The sequence below is a fragment of the Apteryx mantelli genome, chromosome 5, assembly GCF_036417845.1.
Source record: "Apteryx mantelli isolate bAptMan1 chromosome 5, bAptMan1.hap1, whole genome shotgun sequence".
Lineage (NCBI taxonomy): Eukaryota > Metazoa > Chordata > Aves > Apterygiformes > Apterygidae > Apteryx > Apteryx mantelli.
This window is the reverse complement of record NC_089982.1, coordinates 50,115,783-50,130,589: the sequence shown is the minus strand read 5'-3', so window position 1 is coordinate 50,130,589 and position 14,807 is coordinate 50,115,783. Positions and strand designations below refer to the sequence as shown.

At 41.7% G+C, this 14,807-nt stretch overlaps 1 protein-coding gene across 1 annotated transcript in view; it reads right to left on the bottom strand.

The window, feature by feature from the left end:
- The window catches only part of TENM3 (teneurin transmembrane protein 3), a 334,852-nt gene that overhangs the window by 92,831 nt on the left and 227,214 nt on the right, over positions 1–14,807 (bottom strand). The window contains exons 6-7 of the mRNA XM_067297935.1: positions 7,461–7,583; positions 949–1,163 (exon numbers count right to left, since the gene is read on the bottom strand). Coding sequence (XP_067154036.1) covers positions 949–1,163; positions 7,461–7,583 — 338 coding nt within the window. The remainder of the gene's footprint in view (positions 1–948; positions 1,164–7,460; positions 7,584–14,807) is intronic.

Genomic DNA, 14,807 nt, shown 5'->3' with positions numbered 1-14,807 from the left:
CTAAATAGGGTAAAAGAGCATGAGCTAAATTCCCTCTTCAAGTGGAACAATGGTTAAGAGCCAGAACTTGGACAAATACTGAGCTGACATAAATTTAAACTTGGAGAGTCTTAAGTCCTAAAAATAAAATCTAAACACAATTGATTCTAAAATACTGTCTCTGACAATGATTCCTCCCTTTCTCCTGCCATCCAGACTATTCATTCACTTAAACTTTAACTGAAGCCTTTTCTATGACTTCAGATAAAAAAGTGTTTCTTTGTTACTATACAAGTGCATGATCATATACAATAAAAAGTCTCTTTAGAAATCTTCTAAGGGGTGGAGCAGAATAAATCCTTCTGGGACACTTAAGAATAAAATTTTAAGACAGTAAGATGTCTAATGAAAACTGACACTTTTACAAGCCTAGTTCACTGTATCTTTACAGACATATTTCAGTATTTTTTCTTGCATGTATTTATTTAGTGGGACACCAAGCTGTAAATACTGTAGCATTTGCTTGTAGAATGAACTGAAACTTCATAAAAAAACCCTGTTTTATTCTTGTTTGGAAAACTGGCAAATATAGCCTTTATCAGGCATACTCACACACACATCTGACCAGAATATAATAATTTGCTTAGATGTTTAAAGATGTCTGTATACCACAGGAAAAAAGGTACACATAAATTCTGCATGAAACAACTCTGTATCTAAAGCATCATCACTGCTCACAGCACTCAGAACAGCGCATAAATGAGAAACTTTTCCCCACATTATACATTTTAGATCCCATCACTTACAGTATTATAAATGCTTTGTACATTGCATGAGATCAATAAAGTGTAAAAAATAAATATCAGCAAAATGAAAAAAGATGTAATCCTGAGAAATAAAAAACATACAAAAGATATAAGCTCACAGTTTTCAATACTGTATCCTACTTTTAATGAAAGCAGCTCTTACCTGAGTATGTGAAGGTGGTAAGCCTTTTCGGCCATATACTCCAATCAATGCATCTTTCTGAAGGGATATATTGAATTTTAGAAATTGTGGCTGATCAATGAAGAGTTGTGATCTCCAGAAAATCCCAGGAGGGACTTCTTGTATTGCTCTTCGGCCTATATCAAGTTCTCCAGAATCTATGGTGTTGTTTTCTTGTGCAAATCCTCCCAATTTTCCTGACAGATTAAAATAATAAGAGATCAAAAATTAATATTCCTTTCTTGCTCTCAGTCATCCTTAATATAAAACATCAAATATTTAGGTTCACCTCAAATAAAGATCCCAGGGAATTCACCCATTTAGAAATAACAAAGCAAAGACATCACACAAATATCTACTAAGTAAAAACACTACGACTTCCCTGGATTAAAAGCATTAAGGAAAATGTTTTAGGATCTATGCTAAACACATTTTTTTTAAAAGTGTGTTTTAAAATACAGGGTCATCCAGCATACACGGTGTGTACATACATCTCACAGTGCGTACGGTAAAGGGGAATGCAGTATACAGATTTTAAGAATAACAGATGCATAAACATAACCAGACAAGAGAACTGTTATATACAGTCTTTTCTCCATGAAATACTAGACCACCTATACAATACCAACAATGTCTACATTTCTGGTTCCCTGATTTTTTGTTGTTGAGCTCCACAAAAAAGGCGGTATTTCTTGCTCCACTGGGTTTATATCTTTATGCCTCTCTTCCCTGCATTTTTTAGCCTCAGCCCCAAGCTTGATACCACCTCCTTGTCCACACTGTCTCCTGAATAAAATGAATAATAACCTGTAAAAGTCTGGTATTTTCACTCTTTTCTATATCATGAATATATACTGGCCCTGAAGGCCAATTGTTAGAAATAAGGACATAATGCTGAAGGGAATTAAAGGTTAATTCTTTATAAGGCATTAGTACAACTATTACTTAGTCTTAGTAGCTCAGTGATGTTGGTTTGGAAAAGCCCAGAAGCAGTGAAGACGATGCTAACATGCAGAAGATTCATTTTCAAATAAATTAAACAATTTGAACTGTTCAAGCTGGCAAGTCTGCAAGGCACCGCACTGCACCCTAGGCACAGCACAGGTCAGTGGCAGCTTGGAGATCTCCGTAGTGCCCTTGCTTGTACAGCACAAACATGCTCCAAATCTGTCAAAGATTACAAATCCACCTCAAAGCTCATTAGCACATAAATTGTGGCTTAGTTGTGGTGGTGTCTTCTACCTGACAGATTGGAGGAAACAGAGCTACTAGGACTGAGGCACTAAAGGAAGTGGCTTGCACAAACCGTGACCACTCTGCTTTACAATTTGGGATGGTTTAGAGGAGTTATCAACATTGTTTGAGGCCAAAGACTCATATCGGATGTCCAGGGACCAAATCACGCTGTGTTGCTGGACACAGACATTCTTGGCAGCTGGTGCCGGGGTCAAAGCCTACTTTGATCCAATGGACTCAATGCTATCAAACCTAGACTAAGAGGTAAAGATTTTGATAAAAACTTGTTTACCAACACGTATCAACTCTAGAGCATGCAAGCAATGCTGCATTTGAGCAGCTCCCAAATCAAGATGAGCCTTGAGCAAAGCCATATAAAGAAAAACGGAACTGTAGCCACAATCGTATAGTCCACTATGTTCTTACAAATTTATTTTCTTTTTTTCAGCAGCTAGCCTAGTTATAAGGATTGAACTAAACCCATCTGAATGAGCTCAGCATGTTCTAGTGATGCTAACTTGCTAAACAACTGACAACATTCTGTTGCTGCCCTGTCTTTTATGATTAAATTCTACATTATTCATCATTTGATGGAACAAACTGACACAACCTTTTTGCAAACATTTAGAATACAAAAAAACTAGATTAAAATCTGAAATGCCAGGTGAGGTCACAGATTGATCCTCGCCACTTTTTGTGCATCCAAGATGAACAGAGACTGCTTCTGAATTAAACAGATAGAGCAGTGCTACCGAGAAGCCTTGAGTGGGGCTTATATCATCATCATAGCTATGCCACAATAGCACTGCAGTCACTGAAAATGTCTCACTTGCAGGATCATCGGATTGATCAATGTTCTGCTTTCAAAAGACAGTGAAATATCTGGTCTTGGAGAAACCAATTTTTTACACATTTCAGGATGAGTCTGATCCTCTTCTAACTTTGGACTTAACCTTTCACGATATTTATATGTTATTCTTGAAGATGGATCTGTATGCATTATTTCAGTTCACTTAAACATTTGTTTCTTACCACTTCCTTCAAATTTGAGCCATGTTTTGTCATATAATTCACACACTGATGACTGGTAATCACTAAACAATAAACACTTGTTTGCCATATCGATCTGCAGCTTCCCCTATTTCTACATTTGAAATGAAAAGCAACTACCTCTGACTGTGGAAATGATGAACTGGATAGCTTGAACAGACCCACCTCATCAAACAAACATTTTGCCCAGTTTGTCAGAATTGTCTATCATTGGGCTTCAATAATTATCGTTAGGAGAAAATGATCCCACCTCCTCTCCTTTTCTTCACCAAATAGGAGGCAGTTTTACCCCTTAACCACATGCCTCTTTAACAACGCTCACTCTCTCTCAAAATCATCGCTAGTTTTTGTCCTTCTAAGAATGGGGATTTATCTATTATTCTCTTTCTGTATTGTTTTGCAATGAGCTTATGAAAAATCTTAGCAGTTTCATCAGCTCCTTCTCACATTGTAAAATACTGCAAGTTTTTATACACAGACTTACATCAAAATACAAAATAAGTCACATTCATTCACATAATTCCACAATGATGCAGTAGTCCAAATATGAAAACAATTTTTAAAATACCTAACCTCTTGAATATTTTCTTTATACTTCTACTCTTCCCCCACCAAATCCTCCTTTCACAACCCCTCCCCAAAAGAAAATATACATTAATATTTACAGGTAAATAAATTTATATCATGATTTGTACTTACGTTGCTGTTTGATTTATTAATTTATAAAATATGAATTTATCGCATATTATACAATATATACAATTATATACTTATGATACAGGTAATGCAATGCATTATAGCTAATATATTAAATAATGTTATATTTGCTATTTGTAGATTCTATTCCACTGCCTGAGGTTAGGGTGGACAAAATCCTGAACTAAACATTTATAGTAATATTTAACAATTTATTTAAGAAAAATAATAATACAAAGATATCACTAAAATTATATGAAGCTAAGTTCTCCCTCCTTATTTACAAACATTCTGGAGGTTAATATGCAAAATATCAGGTGATGAACTAAATATCTTTAATACAGAACAAATATGAATGAATAGCCAAAACACAGAAATACTTAACAAAAACTGCTGTATAGTTTCACAGATAATATCATTTTCCTTCCTTCATAGGCAGCACTAATTAGACTATTAGGTTGCAAGGCTGGATTTACAGACAATCAATAGCATATTCTCCCATTCCATTGCATAACTTTGGATTCACATCTTTTTCTGTGAGGCATCTGCTATATATTCTTCTGCAACAACAATGGGCAATAACTTAACGCTCTTGTTAAATGTTATTGCTATTGCATGCCAAATGAAAACAAAATTCTCCTTAAAAACATACCTTTCTAAAGAAAAATCAATATAACATCTAATTACGAAGCTATTATACATTTAATTAACATGATCTACATGATAAACAAAATAAAAAGCTCAATACATATCAGTTTCAGTAGATGTAATGTATTTTAATGCAAATAAAATGGCTAACTTATCTCAGAAAGTGCATTAAGCCAAATGTCCCTTTTCCCAGTCTTTTCTTCCCCCCCTTACATTTTAAAAAAATCTGCAATTAAGCATAAGTTATTATAAAGTATTTCTGAATTGCACATTAATTTTATATGACATATAAAATACAGCCAGCAGCATATGGTATGTCACCAACTGTTAAAACACAATGGTTAACCAAATTTTCCGCTCTGTGTTTTTTAAACCCTTCTACCTCTTCTATCTCCTGCTTATAAAAACTGATAAAGAACTCAGCTACCTCAAATAGGTGTTTGTATGCAATTAAGCCTGGTTTATAGAGTGCTTTGGAAAACCTCAGCTGAAATGCCCTATAAAATTCGCCATATCCATATGAATACATATTCCTACACAGCCCTGAATCATGCCTGACTAGGTAAGCAGGTGATACGTTGCCAGCAGTTTGCTGTTCATACAGAGAGAAGCACTGGGAGGAAAAAAGAAATCCACAAAAGAAACAAACAAAAACCTTTGGAAAAGGCTTGTTCAGAGATTCAAGCTTCATTTAACAAATGACTTGCATTTAAGGATGATTTAACATGCTTTTATTGTCAACATATGAGTAGCTGATTCTAGGTAAACCACAGCTGAATTTTTCTCCAAAGTTCATAAGGACGCATTTTAAAGTTTGAGCTTTGCTAATTCATCACACAAAATACCTGTACTTCTGAATGGCAAATCAGTATCTAGGATCTAAGCCTCTAAGCCGCTGTGTGGTATGATTTTCTGACCAGAGGAGGCCCAGGACTAGTCGAAGTTTAGACTGAAAGCTGCGCTGTGCCTTGCTGATTCTTCCTTATAGTTTCAGTAATTAGTATGAAAGCTTAGGGGCCCCCTACTTAAATTTCATATCTAGCTGTCACACTTTCCTTTCTATTTAACTTTCCTTTTGTGGTTTAAAATATGTATTCTCTAGTCTGTCTGTTCTTCAGTACTGATGTATGCTGATAAATGACCACTGGCTTTATTCTGCAGAGGACAGCATGTTAATAGTGGATCAAATTAACCCAGTTTTCTTTTACAGTATTTAGGGACATTAGGAAGGAAAAACAGGATTTGATATTCTTGTTTTTTTCCTACTATATTTAAGGCAAAGTATAACAGGTTTTAATTTGTAAAAAAAAAAAAAAAAAAGAAAAATTTGTATTTATTAAAAATTTAGAAAAATACATAAATATTTTATACAATTCAGTGTATTTTCTACTCAGGGCAGAAGACAGCAGGATCATCAGCTGTCACTGCATTATTGATATTCATTAACCATACAGTAGCTTCTTCTAGTACTAGTAGAAAGAAGTAGTACTTCTTTCTACTCATTCAGAACAAGTAAGAGCATGGAAAGAGACCATCTAAGTGCAAGAAAAAGACATTAGGAAGAAACAGAGCTATATCATTTCTCTAACTTGGAGTTGTGATAACTTGAAAAATTTTCAAGATGTCAAATGCTGGCAGAGGCTTCCTCCTCCTCAGTGGTAAGGAGGTCAGCTGTACCTTGTGAAAGGGAAAATGGATTTTTGTGTAATGAAGCAAATACCGCATTCATCAACCATTTAAATCAAGTTTTCCATTCAAAAACTATTGATTTTAAAGCCTCTGCTAGCTGAAAGTGCACAGGCTCTTAAAGGTTTGGAGGATCTTAAAGGGCAACATGGAAAAAGGTCGATAAAAAATAATCCTTTTATGTGGTTTGTATTTTAAAAGCTCCTACAACAAAATTAATAAAGTTTTTTCTTGACTTTATATATTGGTTGGATGATTCAGACTCAATATTATATGCTAGACACTTTGAGAAAACAAATGAACATATTACACATGACCTATTATGTTTCAGAGAGGAAAAAAAGAAAACAAAAAAAGAAAACTTCATCTATAGAAAAAACACAAGGCAATCCATAGCTAGGTCATCATGCCATAGGAAGCTTCCTGATCACAAGTCATCTTTTACACACAACAAACAGGAGCTTCAAAAATACGTGAATGCCCCTGAAGAGCTTTTTCCAGTGCCAACGCTTTAGAAAAAGAGCGCATGTTCTTCTGTTACGGACAAAGGTTTTGTGCGAAAACTATCCAGAGAGAATTGGGACTCCAAAGCTTGAATTTTTATCTGGTCTGGTATTATAAAACAGTTTGTTCTGGCCTATCCGGCTTGCCAACGTTGTGCACGTCCCAGCCCAGTGGTTTCTGCAGAGTGGGACCCGACTGCCGGCGCCGTCGGGCAGCGCTGTCCGAGCCAGGCCCAGCCCCTCACCATCTCTGGGGACCCCACGGCAATCATTAAGTTATTGAGGATTTTAGAGTAAGTGGAGGTTTTACTTCTTCTGCAGTTTTGTTCAGAGCTTTTCTTCCCTTGTCAAATACCACATGTGAATTCCCATGAGGAATTCTGGTTGGAAGATTGACAGCCAGCTCTCCTAACAACATCAGCATTATTGCCGAGGATTCAACACTTCCTTCACATGTGAGGTAGGAGGAATGGTGTGCTCCTTTTCATTTGAAATACAACTCCCATATAATATCTGCATGTCTACTTGAAACCACTATTATTTACAAAGGCTTGGTATTTCCATTAAACACACAAACTTTTGAAGGAAAAGTGTTAAGATCTGGTGACGTAAATAAAACATAAAGAAAGGAAACACTAAAAAATAAGAAATGAAATTGGTGTCTGTTTCACTTACCATTTTCTCCAGCAGGTACTGTTACAGGATGTGTTGGCACAGTATCAGAATTCACTTTTCCATTCTCAAATGTATCATTTTCAGTTTGCTGCAGCTGCCAGTTGAGGCCAAACAGATGCATTGCTGGTGGTAAAGGATACAGGTTATTTGATGCTCTTAACCACAATGACAAATCACACAAATAATGGCTTTCCACACTTTGCAGGAGAGCAGCAAGTCATACATTAAAAAATTAAATTACAGGAACAAGCACTCACAGATTAATAGTTCAACTTAGCAATGGCACCAAGCAATTACTACTACTGTCCTTTAATGATGCAGTGCTTTCGGTGAATGCCATTGACAATAAACTCACCGCTCTTATTTTGAGTCTTGTACCGGTCCCAAATCAGTGTTCAAAAGGATAGGCGGTAATTATGTCCTTTTCTCTTTTTTTCATTTTTTGATCCTACTACAGAGATATATCATTTAAGTGAGCTCCTACACGACCTACCAAAATAACTGATTTCACCAACCAGCAGATGAATCTGTTCTGATTAGCCATAAAGGGTAAACAAACGACCCAAGAGGAGAGGAAGGACGGTGCTGCAGGTGGTACAGGGCTCACCTAAGATACCAATGCTGCTTTTCACGATTTCTCACAAACACCCCATGCAACCTGGAGCTACACATCTGCTCCCTGTGCTGCTCTGCAGAACACGGCTAAGACATGAGCAGAGTTGTGATGCTGAGGCACTTGGCCGCTGTGGTAATGATGGTTGGATAATACACAGTGAGGATTGTGAAGAACATCATTCACCATAACCATGTCTACTAGAAAGTGTGATAGCAAGTTAAAATGTTTAGCTAAGCTAACTATGGAGTCAATCTGCTCGTTGGTATTAGGGGGAACTACTCAGGGATCCCTACTCAGGGATTAACGAATGAACCCCTCATCTAAAGCTCTAGAACAAAAATACATGGAAAAAATCACCATAAGGCTATATTGTGATATACAGAACATACGCAATTTCTTAATATCTGTGGTCTGTTCCCTTCTCTTCCAAATAAGCTATCATACCAGCAAAAATGAATTTTATTGTAATTACTCTAATTTGGTTTTGGTATAGCAAGGGTTTGCTGACTCTGCAACAGCAGTTTCCTCCAAAGCTGAAACTGTTCATCAGTGCTACCAGGGTACAAAAATACACTCACAAAATTTTCTGTAATAATGCTTTTAAAAAAACAAAAAAGTATCATTACAAAACACAAGGAAGATAATTCACTGCATCTCATTTCTTCTGCGCAAAGTTTACCTTTCACAGACAGAGCGCAGCTAACAGAGGCAGCGAACAGACGCAGCAGTTTGCGCAGCAGTTCGCGCAGAAGGGTGCGCGAAGGAACCTTTGTTTCTGTTCCCTGTGGTGTAGGTTTCCTCAGGTATGGTTGTGACACGCCGCACAACGCGTTCCCCAGCGGCTGTTGGAGTTGCTGTGTCAGAGGCTGCGACCCAGACTGACCCTCTGACGGTGGATGCAGCTCTACAGGTCTCAGGCTGCAGGGAGTGCTTGGGGCCTCTCCGGGAGGCCTGGGCTGGCAGCCAGCTCTCCTGCAGGAGGTGTGCTGCTGCTGACGAGCTGTGTCGTCAGGTAAGGGAGTTACGGGAGGAGGTCAGTAGGCTGCGCAGCATCCGGGAAGCGGAGCAAGAGATAGACAGGGTATTTTCGGAGACTGTGCAGCTTTGGGAGTCCCAACCCCCCCCTGCAGCAGTGGAGTTGCCAGAGGGCTCTGTGCCGTGTGAAACGGTACATCATGACACTGTAGAAGAAGGCTGGAAACTGGTCACTGCTCGTGGGAGGAGAAAGGCTCCTACTCCTCCCGAAGACTTGAAGCTGAAGAACAGGTTTAGTGCCCTCCAGGATGAGGAGGAGATGGGCATGGCTGCAAGGGAAGTACCTGGGACAACAGACCCTGTGCCCTGCCGGAACGCCCGGAAGAAGCGGCGGGTGATTGTTGTGGGGGACTCCCTGCTGCAGGGGACGGAGGCATCTATCTGCCGACCTGACCTCTTGTCTAGAGAGGTTTGTGGCCTGCCGGGGGCTCGTGTGAGAGATGTCATGGAAAGACTGCCAAGGCTCGTCCACGCTTCGGACTATTACCCACTGCTGCTCTTCCATGTGGGCGCCAATGACACCAAGGGCAAACTGGAGACCATCAAGCAGGATTTCAGAGCTCAGGAGATGGTGGTCAAGGGTCTGGGAGCCCAGGTCATCTTCTCCTCAATCCTGCCAGTGAGGGGGATGGATGAGAGGAGGAGGAGACGGACTTTCCAGGTTAACGACTGGCTGCGCCGCTGGTGTTGGCAACAGGGCTTTGGTTTCTACGACCATGGGACCCTGTTTGAAGATCAACAACTTCTGGGGACAGAAGCGATCTGCCTCACTGAGCGGGGCACACGTGTCTTTGCCAACAGGTTGGCCAACCTGGTAAGGAGGGCTTTAAACTAGGAAAGATGGGGGAAGGGGAGAGTTATAGTGACAGGGTAGTTGGCAAAAGACTGCTCAAGTCAGGATGCCTCCAACAGGTGAATGCAGCCAGGGAAGTGCGCATGGGATGTGGCTATGGAGGACCCTCTTTTACCCCTCCTGGGAAACCTGCATGCTCGATCACCTCCCTGAAATGCCTGTACACCAATGCACGCAGCATGGGGAACCAACAGGAAGAACTAGAGATCTGTGTGCAGTTGCAGGGCCATGATCTCATTGCCATTACAGAGACATGGTGGGACAGCTCGCATGACTGGAGTGCTGTCATGGATGGCTACGTGCTTTTTAGGAAAGACAGGCCAGGAAAGCGAGGTGGCGGAGTTGCTCTTTATGTGAGAGAGCAACTGGAATGTATTGAGCTGTGCCTAGGGGTGGATGAAGAGCGAGTCGAGAGCTTATGGGTAAGGATCAAAGGGCAGGCTAATAGAGGTGACACTGTCGTGGGTGTTTACTACAGGCCACCTGATCAGGATGAGGAAGTCGATGAGGCCTTCTACAGACAGCTGGAAGTAGCCTCACGATTCCAGGCCCTGGTTCTCATGGGGGACTTCAACCACCCCGATATCTGCTGGAAAGACAACACAGCTAGGCACAAACAGTCCCGGAGGTTCCTGCAGAGCACTGGTGACAACTTCTTGACACAGGTGGTGGAGGAGCCAACAAGGAGAGGTGTGCTGCTGGACCTCGTACTAACAAACAAAGAAGGACTGGTTGAAGATGTGAAGGTCGGGGGCAGCCTTGGCTGCAGTGACCATGAGATGGTGGAGTTCAGGATCCTGCGAGAAGGCAGCAGGGCACCAAGTAGGATTGCAACCCTGGACTTCAGGAGAGCAAACTTCGGCCTCTTCAGGGACCTACTTGGAGGAATCCCATGGGCGAGGGCCCTAGAAGGAAGGGGCGTTCAAGAGAGCTGGTTAATATTCAAACATCACCTCCTCCAGGCTCAGGAGCGGTGCATCCCTATGAGTAGGAAGTCAAGCAAAGGAGGGAGGAGACCTGCATGGATGAGCAAGGAGCTCCTGGCAAAACTCAGCCAGAAGAAGGAAGTATACAGAAAGTGGAAAGGGGGACAGGCCACTTGGGAGGAATATAGGAACGTTGTCAGAGTATGCAGGGATGTGACGAGGAAGGCTAAGGCCCGTGTGGAATCAAGTCTGGCGAGAAATGTCAAGGACAGCAAGAAGGGCTTCTTCAAATACATCAGTAGCAAAAGGAAGACTAGGGAAAATGTGGGCCCTTTGCTGAATGGGGTGGGTGCCCTGGTGACAAAGGATGCAGAGAAGGCAGAGTTACTGAATGCCGTCTTTGCTTCAGTCTTTACTGCTCAGACCAGCCCTCAGGAACCCCAGACCCTGGAGGCTAGGGAGAAAGTCTGGAGGAAGGAAGACTTTCCCTTGGTCGAGGAGGATCGGGTTAGAGATCATTTAAGCAAACTTGACACCCACAAATCCATGGGCCCTGATGGGATGCACCCACAAGTGCTGAGGGAGCTGGCAGATGTCATTGCTAAGCCACTCTCCATCATCTTTGAAAGGTCATGGAGAACAGGAAAAGTGCCTGAGGACTGGAAGAAAGCCAATGTCACCCCAGTCTTCAAAAAGGGCAAGAAGGAGGACCCAGGGAACTACAGGCCAGTCAGCCTCACCTCCATCCCTGGAAAGGTGATGGAGCAGCTCATCCTGGAGGCTATCTCCAAGCATGTGGAGGACAAGAAGGTGATCAGGAGTAGTCAGCATGGCTTCACCAAGGGGAAATCATGCCTAACCAATCTGATAGCCTTCTATGATGGAATGACTGCCTGGGTAGATGAGGGGAGAGCAGTGGATGTTGTCTACCTTGACTTCAGCAAGGCTTTTGACACTGTCTCCCATAACATCCTCATAGGTAAGCTCAGGAAGCGTGGGCTGGATGAGTGGACAGTGAGGTGGATTGAGAAGTGGCTGAATGGCAGAGCTCAGAGGGTTGTGATCAGCGGTGCAGAGTCTACTTGGAGGCCTGTAGCTAGCGGTGTCCCCCAGGGGTCAGTACTGGGTCCAGTCTTGTTCAACTTCTTCATCAATGACCTGGATGAAGGGACAGAGTGCACCCTCAGCAAGTTTGCTGACGATGATACCAAACTGGGAGGAGTGGCCGATACACCAGAGGGCTGTGCTGCCATTCAGAGAGACCTGGACAGGCTGGAGAGGTGGGCGGAGAGGAACCTCATGAAGTTCAACAAAGGCAAGTGCAGGGTCCTGCACCTGGGGAGGAATAACCCCATGCACCAGTACAGGTTGGGGGTTGACCTGCTGGAAAGCAGCTCTGCCGAGAAGGACCTGGGAGTGCTGGTGGACACCAAGTTAAGCATGAGGCAGCAATGTGCCCTTGTGGCCAAGAAGGCCAATGGTATCCTGGGGTGCATCAGGAAGAGTGTTGCCAGCAGGTCGAGGGAGGTGATTCTCCCCCTCTACTCAGCCCTGGGGAGGCCACATCTAGAGTACTGCGTCCAGTTCTGGGCTCCCCAGTACAAGAGGGATGTGGCACTACTGGAGCAAGTCCAGCGAAGGGCTACAAAGATGATTAGGGGACTGGAGCATCTCTCTTAGGAGGAAAGGCTGAGAGAGCTGGGCCTGTTTAGCCTGGAGAAGAGAAGGCTGAGAGGAGATCTTATCAACATGTACAAGTATCTGAAGGGAGGGTGTCAAGAGGATGGGGCCAGACTCTTTTCAGTGGTGCCCAGCTACAGGACGCGAGGCAATGGGCACAAGCTGAAACACAGACGCTTCCATCTGAACATGAAGAAAAACTTTTTCACTGTGAGGGTGACAGCGCACTGGAACAGGTTGCCCAGAGAGGTTGTGGAGTCTCCTTCTCTGGAGATATTCAAAATGCACCTGGATGCAATCCTGTGCAATGTGCTCCAGGTGACCCTGCTTGAGCAGGGGGGTTGGACTAGATGATCTCCAGAGGTCCCTTCCAACCTCAGCGATTCTGTGATTCTGTGATTATTCATTCCTTTTACACTGATGACAAACTATTCTTCATCCCATTCAGTTTCATCTTTGATCTTTCAGTCTCTCTGTACTGACCACGGATGGGATTCAGCAACCCTTACTTGGGACAAACTGACTTCAGTGGAAGTTTAGTTAGGGAGGTGGCAAGCACTGCTGAATTAAGACCCTCTCTGCCAGATCTTTGCCTTAAAAAACCCCCAACAAAATAAAAAACAAAATGCAACCAAAGTCCTATTACTGAATGCTTCAAGACTGAAATCCTCGCTATAGATGAAATATTCTCTTTGTTCCAAATCTCTGACTCCACTATTACTCTTCTTTCTCAGACCTTAAATTGCCTGTCAAAGCCTGATAATGTAGAATGCTCCTTGACCCTAAAACCTTATTTCTTTTTTCCCCTCCCATCTCTTGTTAAACCATAAATTTGACTACCACCATTCTGGAACATTGCCAGGATTAGCCACTATTTGGACCCTACCTCAGCTGAAATTATTATTTATATCTTAACCACTGCTTCCCATCTGATGATCATATCTCTTTTAATATATTTCATCAAAAGCCCTAGGGTCAAATTCTACTATCTGTTATACTAGTTCACTTCACTGGCAGCAACGGAAGATTACAAGTATCTAAATATTTTATGATTCAAACTCAGTACATTTCTTGTCTTTAACTACAGAAGACTAAATCACCTCTCCTAACTTTGCTGGCTTCTTATGACTCTTAATATTTTACAGGGAAAAAAAAAAAAGGCAGCATTCATTTTGTCACAGCTTCCTCTAGAAGTGTATGCCTTCCAAACATAGGAGCTCAGAATATCATTAGCAGCTCTGTCTGCTGGTACTACATACATGCCCTGTGCTTCTTCATGCTCCCCTGGGAGGTCAGAAAGGGAAGCTCTGACATGACCTTTTAGCCATTCCCTCATAATTCAAAACAGCTGGAATTTGAAGCCTTCAAAGGCAAGGACTGTGGGATCTATACTGATTGCAGCTCAAAGAACCATAGTAACTACAAGGCAAGTGAGAATCATCTTTTCTTTGTGCTTGTGCCAATGTGGGTCCCACTGCAGTTACCTGTCTAAGATGGTGAGTAAATAGTTGTATCCCTCAAAAATGCTCTCTCAAATTTGGCATTGAATTAGCTGCCCAGTTCAATAAACAATGTTTAATAGATATGAACAGGCTGATAGATTGAGAAGTTTCACAATTTTGAATACTGGATTATTTTTGAAGCAGGCCAAAGATGTTGCTTTACAATTCTAATGACAATCCAAATCTTACTGTGTGTGCTAATACACTAAATAATTCAACTAAGTAATCTCTTTGAGACAGCATCATGGAATTTAAAGAATTCTCATTTCACTACAAACATATGCGAACAACATGAAAGACTTAGGCCTATTGATACAGGATCAAATTATAAGACACAATTTCTTTGGAGATGTGGAATGTAACTTTAAGAATGTGGGTAAATTGACTGAGTAGTTTAAGAGAAATTCTGGCATTATTTTGTCAATGTATAGCTCATGCTTTCTAGTTTCAGATTAGGACTGTCCTCTGCTCAGCCAGTCATCTAATAAAGGCAAACATTAAACTCTTTTTAGTGTTATGAGGACAGGGAGGTACCTATTAAAATTGTTGGTGTCCCCACTGGCAATGGTTCAGACCAACTGTATGCTGAAAGCGCACCTCAGGGGGGAGTATGAGTCCTTGAAGTCAAACGTTACAAACTAGTTCTGAATTGGCAGAGATAGAATGATGCAGGGAAATACTATTTTCCTGACTCTGGTGGTATATATGCCTGTTTGGTTTCCTCAGGTCTAGGAA